Source organism: Pholcus phalangioides, unplaced genomic scaffold (genome assembly GCF_987345545.1).
Source record: "Pholcus phalangioides strain wild (caught in Gottingen) unplaced genomic scaffold, Ppha-v1.0 ptg000010l_1, whole genome shotgun sequence".
NCBI classification, from domain to species: domain Eukaryota; kingdom Metazoa; phylum Arthropoda; class Arachnida; order Araneae; family Pholcidae; genus Pholcus; species Pholcus phalangioides.
The window spans coordinates 16,487,010-16,506,187 of NW_028301603.1; the positions used below are offsets into that span (position 1 = coordinate 16,487,010).

At 35.4% G+C, this 19,178-nt stretch overlaps 1 protein-coding gene across 3 annotated transcripts in view; it reads left to right on the plus strand.

Moving 5' to 3' along the window:
• Camta (Calmodulin-binding transcription activator) overlaps positions 1 to 19,178 on the plus strand; it is a 168,740-nt gene that overhangs the window by 110,597 nt on the left and 38,965 nt on the right. For all 3 annotated transcript variants that reach the window (XM_089237727.1, XM_089237725.1, XM_089237726.1), the window contains 8 exons: positions 3,031 to 3,128; positions 3,517 to 3,584; positions 4,760 to 4,895; positions 7,617 to 7,688; positions 8,787 to 8,928; positions 10,579 to 10,625; positions 13,175 to 14,596; positions 16,476 to 16,602. In XM_089237727.1, the coding sequence (XP_089093853.1) occupies positions 3,031 to 3,128; positions 3,517 to 3,584; positions 4,760 to 4,895; positions 7,617 to 7,688; positions 8,787 to 8,928; positions 10,579 to 10,625; positions 13,175 to 14,596; positions 16,476 to 16,602 (2,112 nt within the window). The remainder of the gene's footprint in view (positions 1 to 3,030; positions 3,129 to 3,516; positions 3,585 to 4,759; positions 4,896 to 7,616; positions 7,689 to 8,786; positions 8,929 to 10,578; positions 10,626 to 13,174; positions 14,597 to 16,475; positions 16,603 to 19,178) is intronic.

The window sequence follows — 19,178 nt, forward strand, 5'->3', positions numbered from 1 at the left end:
TTTAGCTTCTTCCCGAGAACTATTATCGACTGGAACAACCTACCAGCAAATATTATAGATTGTACTACGACTTCCGAATTTTCCTGTTCCTTCTCAATCATCTAAATTTCGTCATACGTAATTTCCGCGTCCTCCTGTATAGGCCTCGGCCAAGCGATATTAAATAAATATTCTGAGCTTCTACTGCTAACCTCCTCCCCCCAGACCATTTAATCATCCACTTTGGGAAACACTGGTATAAATTTTTCAAAGTCTTAGGTTGATATCTTTTTAATCTCTTGACATCTCTAGATTTTTCATCCAGACCATTTTGTTCATAAACATACTTTATATACCATATCAATGTAAAGCTGTATTTCTTTTAGAAATAACATCACATACACGTTGTATGTCAGGTAGTAGTATGCAGTGAAATCATGACATACACAGTGTATATCAAAGGGTTAATATTAAGAAGTTTTCTGGCACAAACAAGTTGTTCAGCTTTCACAGTTTTGATATGCCTAAAGTTCACAACCACAACTCCTTCCCGGCTTATCTTGAGCTGTGATTCCACACCTGTAAGCTGTCATTCTGGACCATCTCAAATTTTGAGCAGAGAAATTTTATGCTGTGCAAGTTGTATTTTTCCGTTCACTTTGCCTTTTTTTGGCTAACGCAAATCACTACAAATTAGGTGCAAATGAATTTCTCTGTTTGAGAAGTCCACAGCCCACTTGCTAAATTTCAGGATCATAAAATTATATAAATATACAGGATAAAACTGAAATTACGTGCATTATGTTCAAATAGTATCTGATCATAAAAAATAAAGCAAAAAAAACCTACATTCTTTGCTAAACCCAGGATGTTCAGAAGGAGTAGGGGTTAAGGCACTGGATGCACAAATGCATAACTTAATACAGCATGATATATGAGTTTAAGAAAAAGAAATTTATAACCAGATTACATTTTTTGATCAAATTTTGATAATCAGATAACCTAGTATTTTATTTCATTTTTTATCGGTTCTTCGGAACTTTCAGATATTTTGGTATTTCAGCAATAAAAAACCTCTGGATATATTAGTTTGTGTTTCTCACGTAAAAACTAAGTCTTTTCATACAGAATCATATTTTTTTTAATGTCTCAGACATTCCTTTTGCTTTAAAAAATTTTGCAGAAATATCCTAGCATTTTATGGAGCATTAGTGTTTCAAAATAGCATTTATCTAGAAGGAAATTAATATGCATGTGGTTTTTTAAGTAGAGACACTTCACTTGTATGATATTGAACTGATGAATTCTGTTACAATCTATTATAATTTCATGATTGAGCCTCCCCTTCCTACTAAAGCATCCAGGATACTGGCAGAAGTATGTAGACCCAGGGCTATATAATAAGGGCTGTCTCATGAGGCGCTGGAGTTGGTACCAGCTGATGTCATGTGTGATGTCATTTCCCTGCAGAACTGAGTGCACCTGCTTTGCTACCTTGTGAATTATGGTAGTTTGCATATAGTTGCTGTACTGCCCATTTTTAACGAATCATTTCCAAAATTCTATCTTTCGATTATATTCTATCTTCCTCTCTATTTGTGTATTCATTGGTCTGCTTTGATCAACTATTTAAACATATAAAATAAGAAATTTTGCATTCGCTTTTGAGGTAACTTTCACTAAGAATATTTTTCTCATTATATCTATTTCAGTTGAATCACATTCGTTAGCTAACTTTTATTGGGCTAATTAAAAGTCAACTATCATTATCCTCTGAACTTTATAAAATTTTAATTATTTTTTTGTTTTCATTTCAATTAGTGTTGACTTTGTTATTACCAATACAACTATTACTATTAAGCCACATTCCTCTGCGGAACTGCCGATAAAGTATTACCAATACAACTGCAGCATAAAAACATGGGATGCCAATGTAGTCAGAGCCGGGTGTGCCGGGAGGTGCTCCTGCGTCAATGTATAAAATAAGTCTGGGCGCACACAACTGAAATGATTCGGAAATCTCAATTTCCTATTTAAAGATCAAGACAAGCACCCACAATTTCCAAACACTACCGCTGCCCTCTGGGAAGCAAATATAAAAAAATTCCTAAGGCGTCATTCAAGTATTATGTCAGCAGATTTGTAGCCATTTTTGCCCCCCCCCGACAGCAAATTTTCATCAGCCCTCCCCTTCTAACACATATTAGGATCAGATACGTATGCGGGGGGAAGGGGGGTTGCCACAAGCAATGTGCCCCACCTGGACAACAAATAAAAATTTTGGAAGAAAATACTTTTTATATGTTATTTTAATCAATTTATGTTAATTTCAATGCTATTTGAAGGCACTTTAACACAAAATTTCTCCAAGAAATTTGTTGCGGCACATTTACAGATCACTTAAATAGCCCATGGCACAATTGCGGAGCACTTAAGCGCCCTGCTACACATTTCTAGAACATTCAAAGGATTAGCGGGACATTTAGAGATCGCTAGAGTGGTTCTATAGAGGACTTATCAATAGGAAGAATGTTAGTTCATGTGCCCACAAACTAGCGAAAGGTTCTTCTCGTTTTAGGTACACCCAGTAAGATGCAATTAAGAATATCTCATATTTTTATAAAGGGTGGTTGATGATGTAAGCATTATTCAAACCCCCCCATGCCATCAAAAGTCAGCAAACCGGAAACCCCCTTCCCACCATCAATGCTGACCTTATACTTGAATGACCCCCTAATATACAATGTTTGAGATTAATTATTATTTTGCTATCAAAAGACATCATAACTAAGTGACTATTGCTTGGATTTAATCCATTTCTTAGCTTATAGATTATCAAAAGATCATTACCACGTGTGCATACCTGGGACGCTAAAACACCACCATAAATGAGAAATCAGAATTTTTTCCAACATTGGATCATGTATTTTAGAGAATTCTTTCATTTTTCTTGTTAAGACCTCTTTTTTTTTTATATTTTAATATGTTTATCCTCCCTTACAATTGTTGGTTTGGTTTTTTTTTAAGGTTTTTTTTTATTTCCTTTTTTAGATACTGAAGACAATAGGCCAGTCTTACCAGAAAGTTTGGAAAGCATTCCAAAGGCAGATTATTTTCCAACTCAAAGGCACAGATGGAATACCAATGAAGTGAGTATGAAATTATCGATGAATAATGCTTTCAACAGGTGGGCCAACAAAGCTCAAGTCAATCTGAAGCCCCCCCCCCCATAAATCATTAAAGGCATTCACTAATTCTGAAATTATTTCTTTCATTAATTTACATTTGCAATATCTGCGATTTTTTTTAGTCCTGTGGGTGTCGCGCTTGAGTTTTATGTAGAAGATTGTAGTTTTCTGGATTGATTTGTGGGGAATGAGGGTTGTTGATGCGATTTAAAATAGTAACAAGAAGATTAAAATTTTGATGTGGTGTTTGTGTTTGCCAATGGCGGATAATATAATTTGTATTTGAGTACATTTTCATGTGATTCAGATGCAATATTATGTTTTTTTAATTTTTTTCTTTTAATCCCAGGAAATTGCTTCAATCTTGATAAGTTTTGAAAGACATGAAGACTGGCTATCGAAAGAGGTCAAGATCAGGTGAGATGTTTCCTGTAAAAATTTTAAGGAAGGGATGTTCAATGTGAAAAACCAATGATTTTGAGTTCCTATCCTGTTGTTTCTTATTGATTTCTCCCACTTCTAATCTCAAAACCAAGTTACTTCAGTAAACAAATTTCTGAGATTTAGTAGAATAATATAAGATTGAGTTATCAGTACAATTCTATTTTTGTTGAACATAGGTTCTGTCCAGTCTTTTTTATAAGGCCCGTTTTGGTAAAAATTGTTATTAATTTTGTGAAAAGTAAGTAGTTTTGAGGAAAGAGAAATAGTCTACAGGGCTCCGACTTGCCCTACTTTTCCTAATTTCTAGTTCTTGTCCTACTTTTCGTATTTTTTTACCAAATTCTATCAATTTTTGTGTAATTGATTTTAATTGAGCATGGAATTATTGATATGTTGCTAAATATTACAAATGTGTGTGTTCTAGATTGCAATTAATGATTCTGCTAAAGCAGAAATTGTATTATTTTTAAGGTTATTTGGGAGGGGGTGTATGTCGACCATTTGGTTTATTAATTTTTCATTTGCTTAGTTTGAGGGTTCGAAAAATAGACACAAATTTGGGGAGGGGGGGCACAACCTTGGTTATCGTTTGGAAGGGGATTTTATTGCCCTGGAGCATGTGTGGGGGAAGTGATTCTCTCGCACTCTTATCTCTTGAGTCGTCTTGTTTTCAAAACCTGTTGTAACAATTTAAGATCATAGATGGTGCGGTGGTGCAGACCTTTATCCAAGGAGGAGGAAAGAAGAGCTGTTCTCACGTCATGTGAATGTACCAGAAGCTGACTTTCAACCAAATTTTTGGCCTTAATTTATTAATCCATTTTTATATTTGTTTACATTTGGCAAATAGGTGCATGAAATGAATATAATATGTTTTAATGGCATCAACTAATACCATATAGTTATGAAAAATGTTCGATTAAAATTTTTTGATTAACCAGTTTAAAAAAAATTAGCTGATTCTCATCCTTATTTTTTCCCCATAATATGGCTTGATTCACTTATGACCTTATTCACTGACAGAGTTTAACCTGCGATTGCAGTTAAACTCTGTTAGTGAATACAGCCATTAGTTAACACTTACACTGGTGACATTGATGTCAGAAAATAGCAATGAATGTTTTTTAACAATGCACTTTTCATTTCAGGCCAAAGAGTGGTTCGATGCTATTGTACAGCAGAAAGCGTGTGCGATATAGGCGAGATGGTTATTGCTGGAAGAAGAGGAAAGATGGAAAAACAACACGGGAAGATCACATGAAACTCAAAGTACAAGGAACAGAGGTAATAGACAAAAAATTTCACAACTTATAGTTTTGATATTTTTTTCTTTTGTGTGTACGAAAAAACAAGAACAAATGATAGGCACTTGTTAGAACAAAAAAAATTATGTATTTTGATTCAATGTTTGTATCAGGGCTCTCACTCATCCTAATTTTCCTAACCAAATCCTATCAACAAAATTTGTGTAACTGGTTTTAATTGAGCAGGGAATCATCAATATATTGCCAAATATTACAAATGTAGTAGATTGCAATTAATGATTCTGTTAAAGCAGGAATTTTATCGTTTTCAGGGTTATTTGGAGGGTATATGTGGACCATTTGGTTTATTAATTTTTTATTTGCTTATTTTGAGGGTTCAACAAGTAGAGTAGTCATTAAAAACTTCTGTCTGGATGGAAAAAATAATTTTGTATTTACTACTTCATAGTCTTGGATCATAATTTACATTCATCATTCAAAATTATAGTCCACATTTGGTGTGTAGGTAAAACAACAGTGCATTACAAAGCAGTTGGATACATAGGCCTATACCAGGTTTGGTGATTCTGATGCTACCCAATAGCATTCAATTGCCTTTTGTATTTTCATTTAAAGGGATTTGTTTACATTACACTGTTCAATGTCCAACAATCATTTTTGACAAATTAAGCACTTTCATTTCTAGCTCTTTGTTGAGCATTGTGAATATTGTTTATGCCTTAAAGGATGGACAGTGCAGTAAAACCATCCGGTTCACCTTGGCTTATTTACATCAGATCTTGTAATTTACACATTTTGCACTGTGCTTTTCAAAGTGGCCTAGAAGGAGCATCATTATTACAAAACGTACATGTCTTTATAATTTGCCGTGCTTTGTCGGAGAGAGTTGGTAGACTAGACCGTGGAAGACTCTAAAAAAGAATGTAATTTATATTTTGAAGAGAGATAGAAAAGAATTATCTGCGTGTAATTGTGCTAGTACTGTTTTGGCCAAAAATTGTTTTTGTAACCAAGTCATTTCTGCATTTTGCTTTGGCTCAAGTCAAATAGTGCTATCAAAATTTTTTTTTTTTTAATTATGCTGTGATTAAATTTTTTTTTTTTTTTTAAATTATACTATGGTTATGTTTTCTAAGGGGGTTACCCTCCCCCGTCCTACTTTCTATTCCTGCTTTTTTCTAATTTTTTTGAGTGGGAGCCCTGGTTTGTATTCAAATCCTTTTTGCTTAAACTTTAACTAACCTTTCAGCATTGCCTGAATATGATGAGTCTGGAAGTTATAAAACAAGGGTTACCCCGGAAACAGATATTTTTTAGATATTTTGGGCTGAAGGAAAAAAGGTTACCCTTGTTACAACTTGTAGGTTTTCTGTCTCCAAAAACTTGAACCTTTTTTAATACAATCGACACCACTTATTGGAATGATGAATAATGTTGTCATTCAGGTATTTTTATTGCTTTTGCAAGGAATGGACCAATACCGTAACATAAAAAAAAATTTCTTATAGTTATTGAGACTTTGAATAATGGTATAAAATTTTTTTCCATTGAAAGTTTTTTTCACATTCTGAAGCTAATGTTCAATCAAACTTAATTTTTTCCCTGTAAGTTATTGTTATCAGGCTACAAGACTATATAGGAAGCTAGAAAGTGCCCTCCCCCCCCCCCCCCCCCCCCAGTGACAAGTATTTCTTTACTTAATGTTGTAATTGGTTCATAGTTTTCGCTGTGATCCATATACATGTAGAAATGTTTTTGCAATGACGTTCCCATAGTGAAGGCAATGAGAAACAAAAATGCTTTCCTTCAGTTCTTGGTCATTTTCTTTCACTTGACCAGATTCAAAGTTCTTTTCCCTTAAAGACTTTCTCAAGGAATATACGAATCATATTGTGTGTGTATACATTTAAAAAAAAATGTAATTTGTGCTATACGGTTTTATTCTAAAGCCTCACAATGATTTCTTAACAAAAATCCAAAATTTGAACTTAAAGGAGGAAAAAAAGAGGTCCTGTTTTATTATAGAATTTTATAAAAGAAACGATTAAACATTTTGTAGCCAGTTAAATGAAAAAGAAAAACCACAGTTGTCCTGTTTTATTAATACCAGTTTACCATACGTCCCATTTGGTTGAACAGGACTTTTTTCAGATATAACTGTCATTCGGTTATTGCTATCATAAACCTTGAGTCCCAATGTGATCACATTAAGTGTAGTAGACCGTTTAGGGAAAAAAAGGTGAAAGAATGAGTAGAGGTGATGATTCTTGTTATCGACAACACCTTGACCATATACCATTCTCTTCCCCCCCCCCCCATCTGTTCACGTGAAAAATGCAAAATCACTGAGATGAATGAGTGGAAAATCTTTCTAACTGCATGAAGTTACACGAACTGGAACTGTACAAAGAAACCTTTTATTTTCCAACTAACTCAGCTATGCTATTAAAATAATTAAAACTAAGTGTAATGAATAAACATCCACTTGAAAACAATGTTTTACAATGCACCTTATTTTCAAATTTACAATTTCCTGCAATATCTAGTTTTTTTTAATGTGTATATGGGCATGTTCACATGCAGTTGCTCCCCAGCTCATAGCTTGAAATCAAGAAATTTTCTCTACTTTTTCCTTTTTTTTCATTAAAATCATTATCTGTTCTATGAATTTTTCTGTACTTACTTTAAACTGGTTTTTAAGAATTCTAATTTTTTGGCAATTTTTTTCTTCTTTTATCAGTGTATATATGGATGCTATGTGCACTCTGCCATTCTTCCAACATTTCATAGACGATGCTATTGGCTACTACAAGTACGTTTTTTTCTTAAATTTTGAATTCATTTGACAATTTAATTTTTCTCATCTTACAAAGAATTTCTTCAATGTGCCACCTAATCTTAGGTTTTGGTCAAATAGCCATATAAATAACTGAGGTCCCACAGTGCTGTAACAGCTTTGATTTTTAAGTGATGACTTTTATTATCTTCAGTGTGACGAACAGGGAATAAAATGCATGCTAATGCAAGCAGTCTTCATATAAGCTATTTATCAATTTTGTCAATTTTTTAAATTAAATTCAGCTTTATCACATGTAAAATACTTAGCAAAAATGTTCTTTCTTAGCTGTTTAACTTCTAACTCAGCGGTTCTTAACCTTTTTTGGCTCACAGAGCCCTTTTCGGGTATATAAATTAATATGGCAGAGTCCTGTTCGACTGGAAGAGCTCTTTTTGTATATAATTTTTGTTCCGGAACCTTGCGGGCCTCTGGGAAGTGCACACAGAGCCCCAGTTGAGAACCGCTGCTCTAACTCAACCTTTTCACTACTATGCTCATGTATAATTACTTTACGTACACCAACTGCGGTCATATATCGCTGTATGGTAATTTCCAGTCAGTAGAGTTGAGTGAGGAATAAAGGTTGCATCTATTGGTGGTTGCCCCAGGCTTGATAGGTAAAGAACTTGTTTCTGATGATTGCCTAGATTTGAACTTGTGAACCTTGGCGGTAACCTTCATAATGGAAGACGAGCATCTTACCACTGTGCCACATGCTCAAGTATAGACGGGCACTATTGTTTGGGTAGAATGAACTCAATGCATTCATTTGCTGCTTCGATTCTTATTCTAGTTACATTGGTATATTTGGCTGGTGATATCTGTCAATAAGAAAAGAGGGGATAGATTACAGCTGATATAACAAAAAAGAGAAATCGAGAATCCGTTATTCAAGGTATAATGTTTGTTAATAACCCTGCAGAACATAGTTACCAAAAAGTGGCTCAACTTTTTTACCATCGTTCACTGAAAATACAGCAGATTGAGTTTAAAATTTTGAAATGAAATTGAGTTGATAAAAAGGGTTCTTGGTATGCATGGTTTATATGTGCTTCTTTTTTACATTATCAGAATCCAGATATAGTTCTCGTTCACTATCTCAATGTGCCGTACAGTGATGACAACAAGTTACTTGTCACTCCTAGTCTTAGCTACTGTGCTGATAAGAAGGAATGGACAAAAGAGGAGTTGGTGTCTCAGCTCAAACCAATGTGTATGTTCAACGCTCATTTATATACCGTATAGAATTTTATTTGTGAAATCTGTTGCATGCTTCATTTGCTTACTTAATGCATATTGCTTAATTATATCATTTTTATATATAATTGAGTTTATGAATTTACTTTTCTTGCCCACACAAAATCTTGGTCTATTGTTCTATGGAAGAAGTATTCAAAGTGTTTTTGTAATGATGGCGGGAGCATCATCTGTGACCATTGCCATGTGAAATTACCCATACTGCAACACTTTTTAACAACAAATCCTTTTAACCTGATGTTTATCCTTAAATGCAACTTTGAAGGAGAAATTCGGTTGAGATGCAAATCAATAACTCTGTAGAACCAAATCGAACATGAGCAAAACAATTTTTAAAAATTGGTATTTCGAAATTGGGCAGCCAGTATAAAAAATATGAATTGTTAGTAAATCTATTTTTTTCTTTATTGAATAGTCATCTTGCAGAAAATTAGTTAGAGCCCCATTATCTCTGCTTAAACAGGTCTGACTTTGAATCTGAAACATTTTTTTGGAATCAGTCATAAACTGCTAGTCTAATTAACCTCTTGTATGCATAAAATGACTATGGGACAACAAAAATGAGCTATTATAGTATAACCATAAAAATCATCGGGTAATATTTGATTATAAGCTAAGAAATAAGAATGAAGTCTTTCAACCAAGTTAATTTCTTAGAATGTATAACCGATATATGGAAAATTCACTCACGACAATTCACCGCCAAGTAATTCACAGATAGAAAAATTCATCGATGGGATAATGCACCAACCAACAGTTTGTCACCAGTGAATTAGTGAATGTGTTGGCAGTTGAGTGATCAAATGATTTGGCAAATGAACTAGTTAAAAAGCTAGTGAGTAATCACATCGACTGAGAGTAATCACACGAGTGACTGTATGAATGACTGAGTGAGTGACCATATGATTGATAAAGTGGGTTGGTTAGTGATCAAGTGAGTAACCATATAAGTGATTGATAGAGTTGGTGAGTAACCATATAAGTGATCAATAGAGTGGATGAGTTATGAACTGACTTAATAACCATATGAGTGGGTAAGTGGATGATTGAGTGACCTTATGAGTGAACCAGTAAGTGGGTAAGTGGATGATTGAGTGACCTTATGAGTGAACCAGTAAATGGGTGAGTCAGTGACCACTCTCTTACTCTGTTGCTCATTTGCTTACTCACTCACCTGCTCACTCACCACCTTTGTTGATGAGTTGTTTGTCTGTGAATTTTCCCAGCTGTGAGAATTTAATGGAGATAAATTTTTTGGCACACTTGTACAACCATATCGTCACCTTATAATGAAAACTTTCCACATCAATTTTTTTTTTCAAAAATGACTTTTTACAGTTTTAGACTGAGAACATCGTATCTCACCAATTAGAGGTTTTTGGAAAAAAAACATCGGCAATGATTGGCTCTCTATAGAGAAAAAAAAAAATGAACCCCTTATGTTTGTTATTCAATTTGACATCTCATCCATTTTTTGCTCTTCCTGTAATGTTTGGAATTTTTTATGTACACGGTTTTCATTATAAGGTGACATTATTTTTGTCCCATTTCCTTATAATTGTGTTCCTTTAATTTGATGCCAGACTAACAAATTTTTTCCCTCCAGTTTACAGTGAAAATGAGCCAGATGTCAACAATGAGCTTGAAATATCTGTAAGTTTTGAATTTTTTTTTCTCTGATTCAAATATCAATTTGCTTAAAAAACTGAATTTTCTTCCATTCTCTTACATCAATGAACTCTGATTTATATATGGGGGGAAAAGGACCACCCTCTATAACTCAGGGGAAGGGGCTATAAATTTAAACATTATATATTCATTGACTAACCCCAAACATCTTTAACACTCTCTCTAGTTGTATTCCCCACAAAACTTGCTTGTCGAGTAAGCCCTCAAGTCAAGAGTCTGGCCCTGGTTAATTATGTATGATTTACTCTGATCTTATTCAAATACATTTTATAATATATTTATAATCTGTTGTAAATATTATATACAGGGTGATTATAAAAAAAACTATCCCGACATATGGGGCCCCTAACTATCATACCATTCACAGAAACTGAATGAAATTTTGGCATAAGGTATTTTGATGTATGCGCTCAAGAATGATATGGAAAACAACAGTGTCACTCTAATAGTTACGGTTACAGTGAGAAAATTTCGAAAATATCAAATGGCAACACCAAGTTTTTTGTATTGGAATGTGATCTCCATTGTGAAAAACCCTAAATAGCATTCGAACGGCAACTGTAGCATGAAAATCACCGGCGGTAGATAGGCTAAAGGTGAGGACAACCAATAAGGACATAGAAGCAGCATAAAATAAAGCATTTTATTGTGTTTCACAAATTTTCCACATGACCTTGTGGAGGACTAATCAGGCTGGGATTGAAGAAACGGTGTGACGAATGAAACGAACATTAATGCTCTGGTGCATGGCAAAGTTCTTTTTACTTTTTCCTTGCCTAGCTCCGAGGATTTTCGTGCTACAGGTGCCATTCCAACGCTATTTAGTGTTTTTCAGTATGGAGATCGCATTCCAATACAAAAAACTTGGTGTTGCCATTTGATATTTTCGAAATTTTCTCACTGTAACTGTAACTGTTAGAGTGACACTGTTGTTTTCCATATCATTCTTGAGCGCATACCTCAAAATACCTTATGCCAAAATTTCATTCAGTTTCTTTGAATGGTATGATAGTTAGGGGCCCATATGTCGGGATAGTTTTTTTATAATCACCCTGTATATATTGTAATACAGTGGTACTTAGGTTTGTGAGCATAATTTGTTCCACAAATGTTCTCGTAATCTAAAATACTTGTATATCAAAGTGAACTTCCACGCATAAGAATTTCCCCATTAGACGTGTTACCATAAGAAAATACAACTGAGATTTTCATGGATCTGTCCTGAACGGATATGGGTTCCTTGGATAATAAAACTCTTGTATTCAGTCGTGTGTTGTTCATGTGTTGGGTTTTTTTTGTTGTATTATGTCTTTGTATTGTATTTATATACATGATAATAGACGCCTGACTAACCAACAAAAAAAGGAAACTCAAATGATTCACAACCATCTCCCTTATGCTGACCATGTTTCAAACTAAAAGAGATCCCAAAAATGCTTGAATAGACCCCTGTCCCTAAACTCTTTCATAACTGGCTTGTTCATTAAAAGAGAGAATTTCGGCTTAATTTGTGGTCATATGATGCTCAATAGGATGAATACACAAACTCAAGTGAATAAGAATATTACACTTATGGTTAATTCAAAGTCCAAAGTCACTGGAAAAAAGTTTGAATATCCAAAATTTGACTTATCCAATTAATCTATTCTGGATCTGTTAAATGACTATGAATTGCAGCTTAATTTTTGCAGCTCCATTAATATTTTTATGGGATAATAATTATCGATTATTAAAATTTTATCAGTTACGAGACTTTTTCCCAAATTTTGCGTTCAGTAACATATTACAATTTAAACATTCCGATAATTTCCCTTCTCTTAATGATGATAAAAAGATTCAGATTTTGAATATTACACCTTGATCTCGGGTTCAAAAATATAATCGATATTAAGTAGTGCACATTCTCGATGCACTCCAGCTGAACAATGTTAAAATGGGTATTAAATTATTATCAAAGAAAGAGTAGAGGAAAAACCAGAGAAGAACAGAATTTTCACACACACAAACTTTTATTGGTTTTCAAAAAAATTTTTGCCAACTTGATCTCTTGAAAATCTGACTTGTAGAATTTTTTCAAACTAAATTTTCTCATACAAAAATCATGATTTTTTCCTCCAACTTAGAATTATCCAAAAGTTTTAAAGTTCGAATTGAACAAAAAATTTGAACATTCAATTAGATAAAAAACTCAAGGGGAGTTTGTAAAAGTTCGAATTATTCAAAACTTGAATTAAGCAAGTTCTACTGCACTAATCCTCATCTAGAAGGCTTTGGTATGCATCCTGCTCATATTGCAAGATATCACTTGTTTATGAAGTAAAAATTTGGTGAAAATTTTTGCTCATCTTGCAAAACAATTGAGAGCCAAAGTTTTAATGTTCTGTATTCAAGAAGATATTGAATTTTTATTTGACATTTCAAATGTTATTTGACAATAATGACTGATTCAGATGCAATTCGTTAAACTTAGAGTATCAAAAAAGTTGACCAAAGTTGTTTGTTTTATATTTCAGACTGCTGAAACCGTGGAGGCGATTGTGCAACAGCTCATGGAAAAGCAGCGTGCAAAATCTACTGCAAGAACACATGAATGCCCATGTGATAACACTCAGCAGAAGACTACCAGCAGTGCTGCCTCTACAACTGAGAACAAGAAATGCAGTCACTCTTTCCATCGTATCATCTCCCCGAAAGCCCACTCTCGTGCGACATTGATGGCCACTGTCAGTACAGCTGCTAGGACTTCTGGAACATCTACAATATCTTCAGTTCTATCAACGGCAAGTAGTAGCAGTACTTCAACAGTAGCAACAGCGGCTGCTACGACAACGCAACAGACACAGCCTGGGAGGGCCGATGACACCAGTGCAGTGGCTGCCACTGCTGCTTCTGCTTCTACCACCACCATCACCAGTGCTGCAGCTCCAAAGCGAGCAACCATAACAACAAGTGTTGCTATTACAAACTGCACACCCCGCCATGGTAGTGTCATCTTAGCACCATGCCGTCCTCTCATTCATGATGGTAAACATGGTGAAGGATCCATCACCTCTGCGCATGGTGCGAATGTTAGTTCTGCAGCAGCGACATCTTTGATACTCAATCTGTCTCAGTTGCAAGGTGGAGGGGGTCTTCTAATCCTAAACAGTGCTGCTGCCGCAGCTGGAGTTGGTCTCACATCTGCCGCTGTCACTCCGGTGACTTTTCTATGTGGTCAGGATACTACCAACAGTGCAGCTGTAAGAAGTATCGCTACAAATCAAACACTACAAACTGCAATGGATATGTCAGAGTCTCCAGTGACACCAGTTCATCAGGCCAAAAAGAGCAACAACAATAATAACAATAACGATAACAATGTCAAGTCCGAATTAGAGGAGGACTTGGAAACAGCCTTGAAGAGAGACGTTGATTTTTCGAATGTGCCAAGTAACAAAGACCCTGATCTCTGCAGCGTAATGGAAGATCTGACATCAGAACCCAGAGAGTTTGTTCCCTCCCTGAACTTCTTTGAGGATACTCTTGCCATGTCTCATGATGATATCCAGAAAACGCTGTCTGCCAATCTTCCTCCGCCCAAATACATTGTTCCGGACGTGAACCCACCGATATCAGTGAAAGTGGAACCACATCATTCTGAAACTGATCCAGTGGATCTCAATCCGATGGACTTCATTGACAATGACCTTTCGACCCCGGATGAGGAAGTGTTCAACATGGACACGTTCGATATCTTGAGTGATCTCCCAAACCTGGATGACTTGAACCCTGACCTTGCACCAAGCAGTGGCCTTTCTAGTAGTAGTTCGTCGACCCCGGTGAGTAATGGATCGATCACAGCTCTCAAGGCTAATCATGGTCCGAATTCGGCGATGGACTACAGAGAAGGAACTGCTAACATCACAGATTATTCTCCTGATTGGTGTTACATTGAAGTAAGAAACAATTTCATAATGCAAAGAAACAATTATGTCGGCAATATTTGCAGCAAATAAATCAAATCACCCAAACTAGAAAATGACATATGCCATCAAATCCAGAAATTGAACTTCAATAATTCACTCATGCAATTCTTTCAGTAAATTTTTCCTCATGTCTCATTCATTTTTGTAGCTTCATAATTGCTTAGTGGCTCTGCTTTTGCATGATTTTAGTCCATCATCTTCCTTGGAATGCCCTTTGAACCAAACTGTACAATGCCAAGGCGTTGATTAGGAGAAGGGGCACCGTGGGTGGGAAAAGTTTGAGAGTCCTTTTTTGACTTAAAACATAGTCAAGCGAAAAAGATTGAAATACAGTAAAACCTCTCTTCTGCAGACACTGGTGAGACAAAAAAAAAAAAAAATTGTCCGTGAATTGAGGGGGGGGGGGGACCATTAATCAGGGGTTTGAAATGCATAATTTTGTTATACAAGGGGAAATTATTTGGCTGTAAAAGAGGGGGACTGCATCTGAGGGGTGTTCGTTAAGAGGGGTGTTACTGTATTCATGTCTTTGTATTATGATATTTTTGATTCAATTTGATTATTTTAAATAATTTAAAAGTTCTCTGCTAGTCACCAAATTGAGAATTACTGGTACAAATGTAGGAAAGACGTTGCCACTTCCTAAGGTTAAACTGCCTTCTGACTGGTAGCGCTGTGATTGACTCACATGTGTGGTGGATGAGAAAAAGAAAAAAATGCGTGGGGGGGGGGCAGGCAAACCTTCAACATGATACTGGCATAACATGAGAAATTCAAGCATTTATCATCTTTACTTCAAAATGTAGAAGGTAAGCAACAAGAACTTGGAAACAAGCACAATTCTGACAACATAAATATGATAAAGCCATGCATTTGTCTACACACAGAACATGTTCCAGGGCGTACCGATTCATTAGAAATTCTGCATTTGAATGTGTGCAAGGTGCATGTACAATTAAATAGTAGTGGGGGAGGGAGTGTATGTTATGATGTCATAAGAGGAAGATGTGTGTCGTCTTTCACCTTTTCGTGATATGTTATTTTTTTACATAAATTAAATATAATTTGTTCTAAATTTTTTTTTCCTTAGTCGCACCAAACAGTATTACATGTAGATCAGTTTTTTTTCCAAACTTTTTGATCCATTGCCTCGTTCAAAATTTTTCCTTCTCATCGCCATTCCCCCCCTCCAACTCAAGCCAATCCATAGGATCCTATGTTACACCCATAGCTTCTATTCCTCCTGCCCCCGGACCATGCCATTGCCCCTGGGGGGGGGGGGTGATATTGCCCACTTTGAGAAACACTGATGTAGATGATTCTGGGCCTTTAAATTGATTATCTAGAATTTTGATTTTCCATCGTAAACTTGCCCCAATCACATAGAATAATTGAGATTCTACTATACTATATTTTTTTTGCAAAAGAAAACTTTTGAAAAAAAATTCACAGATTTGGGATTGCTGTCTTGACATGTTTTATATTTTGCAAATAAAACTTGCAAAACAACTGTTTTTAGCATTTGTGCAAAGATGCATAAAAATCTTTTATAGTAAGAACATACGTCTTTCCTACATAGCTGATGAAAAATTTTGGAAAATTAAATGGTCATGATTGTGATATAATTGTAAATGGTAAAAAAATGGTTGTATTTACCATGATCTTGTATCAAACACATTCTGTTTGTATATAATGAGTTTGGCCATATTTTTTTCAAAAATTCAATGTAGCTCACTAATCAATAAACTCGTGTGAAGATTGCATTAGGAATTATCTAATTTTCTTATGCAGAAATTTTACATAACGTTATTGATCCTGTTGTGATATTTTCTTTTTGCTTTCGTTTCAGGGTGGAGTCAAAGTTCTAGTTACAGGTCCTTGGTATTCTTCAACTTCTCCATATACAGTACTGTTCGATGGTGTCGTGGTTCCGACAACTCTTGTACAGAGCGGTGTTTTAAGGTGCTTTAGTCCAGGTAAATTCATTTGCTTGAATTAAAAAAGTTTTTGAAACACATGTATAGATAAAATATTAATTTCATGATAGATATACAGTCATGTGAATAATTGTATCAAGAAATCACTGATGAAATAAAATAAAAAAAAATATGACATTTAATATTATGATTAAAAAAGTATGTCCCATTTTTCGAAACTTATAATTGTTTATCGAGATAGTGTCACAAAAAACTTTCATTTTTTAATTATGATGTTTTTAATCTCATAATTATGAAAAAACCAGCATACTTTACCTTTAAATACCTTTCATACATATGCGAGGAGAGACAATATTCATTTTGTCCCTGAAATCAAGGTCAAAAACACTTTTCCTATCTTGTCTCTGTGTTCTACAACTCTCTTCCAATTCAACTCCTTAACAATAACACTTTCTTTCTAACGTTAAAAAAAGATAAAATTATATCTGTTTTTAGTCAGTAATGCAGAAGATTTTTCTAATTTTTAAACTTCTTCCATACTTCCTTATGCTCTGTTGTTCCCCTTTTCTTTGCACATTGGCATGCATAAAGTTCAATGCATCCTATTTCTTTATCAATATTTGAATTTTTTCACCACATGTCTCTCTGCCACTATGATTTGCTGTCTAACGCATGAATAGTTTTATTATATACTAGCTATAATATCCGGCGCTGGCTGGGTTTTCTTTAATGAGGCTTTTTGGATCACATGATAACTTTGTTTCTTTGAGGTGTCTAAGTTAACCAATATGGCGACTTCCTGCTCGACTCAAGAAATAAACAAATCTAGATTTAAAGAAACGTAGAAGTGAATATATATATTTTCCTTTTTTAAGGGACGCTAAGTATTTTGACAACCCCCCCCCCCCCCCCCCCGAACTTCGAACTTTAAGTTATGCATCTGCCTGTTTCAGCTTTCAAAAATGCCCAATTAAAGCTGTGAAATTTTTTTGGTGTACTTTTTACTGGCCATAATTAATTTTAAAATATCCTAATCCACATGAATTTACGTAGTTGAATATCAAAAGACAATGTGGAGACATTATTTTTCATACTTGAGAAGATATAAATAAATTTGAAATCAATGTTATTGTATGGATATCCAACTCAAAAGTAGGTCCGGCTAATTACTTCATATTTAATCTCCTGGGCTTCGTGTATCTCTTAGTGAACTCAATGTTTCAAAAATTAAGAATTCTATACAATTTTTAAAATTACTGATGTGACAGAAAACCCCACCAAATTTCTGCATTTCTACAGTAAAATCGACAATTTTGACATTGATTTCTATGAGGATCACCCCTTGCCTGACCCTCAAAGCGATGCTGATGATGATTATGACGTCTATTCAAAAAGCCTTATTACTGGGAGTATTGAAAATGTGGCAAACCATTATATAAAGGTATAGACTATTTTACACATAGTAGCATTAAAGAAGTGATAAATTTTATTGTAAAGGCATATACACGTCTTAAACGCATTGCTAGGAAACCACAGTAACCAAAGTAAACGTTCCGAAAGTGATTGTTGAGGCCCAAAAACGATTGTTGCCCGACAGTTTTTTTGCCCATTCTGGGCATTTGCTCTACCCCAACGAAATTTTAAAGTAGCCTATCGTTTAAGTTGGGTCCCATTTGGTATATATGCAAAATTTGGCGACGATCGATTTAAAATTGTAGATTTTTATAGAGAACATACACACACTGACAGACAGAAAATCAATTTTATACATATACAGAGTGCATATAGGTAACAGAGGTATGGTATTTTACTGGTGAACCTAGAGGTATATCCTAACCCACATGAATTTACGTAGTTGAATATCAAAAGACAATGCGGAGACATTATTTTTCATAATGTCTTTTTTCTAGTCAGAAAAGTATCCAAATAACATGTAGTACTTACAGATATACAAGTCTCGCAGCGTGATTTCATACTTGAAATAAGGCAGTTTATCATTTCCTGTGGCAATTGGTCCCACTCATTCAGCAACGCTGTTTTCATTCCCTGGATGGTTCCCGGAGGGGGGTTGCGAGTTGCAATTGCCCTCCCCAGAGTGTCCCAGACATGCTCTATAGGGTTAAGGTCTGGAGATCTGGCTGGCCAATCCATCCAGCGAATATCCTCACTCCCTAGAAAATCGTCGAGTAGAAGAGCTCTATGTGGCCTCGCGTTATCGTCCATTAAAATGAACTCAGGGCCAACTGCACCACTGAAAAGGCGAACATAGGGCTCCTATACCTCACACCAGTCACAGTGCCTGTTTCAAAGACATGGAGAGGTGTGCGGACATCCAACATGATGCCTGCCCAGACCATTAAACCTCCTCCGCCATAATGGTTGATTTCGCGGACATTAGAGGGTAGGTAGCAGGCCCCTGGTTCTCTCCATATGAACGTACGGTGAGAATCGGTACTTAGGCTGAACGGGACTCATCAGTGAAGAGAACGGTCGCCCATTGGTCCATACTTTAATCTCTATGCTCTCTGCACCATGATAAATGGATTCTCCTGTCCGTAGAAGTGAGCGGGACGCAAACAGCAGGTCTTCTTGCAAACAACCCTCTCTCATGAAGT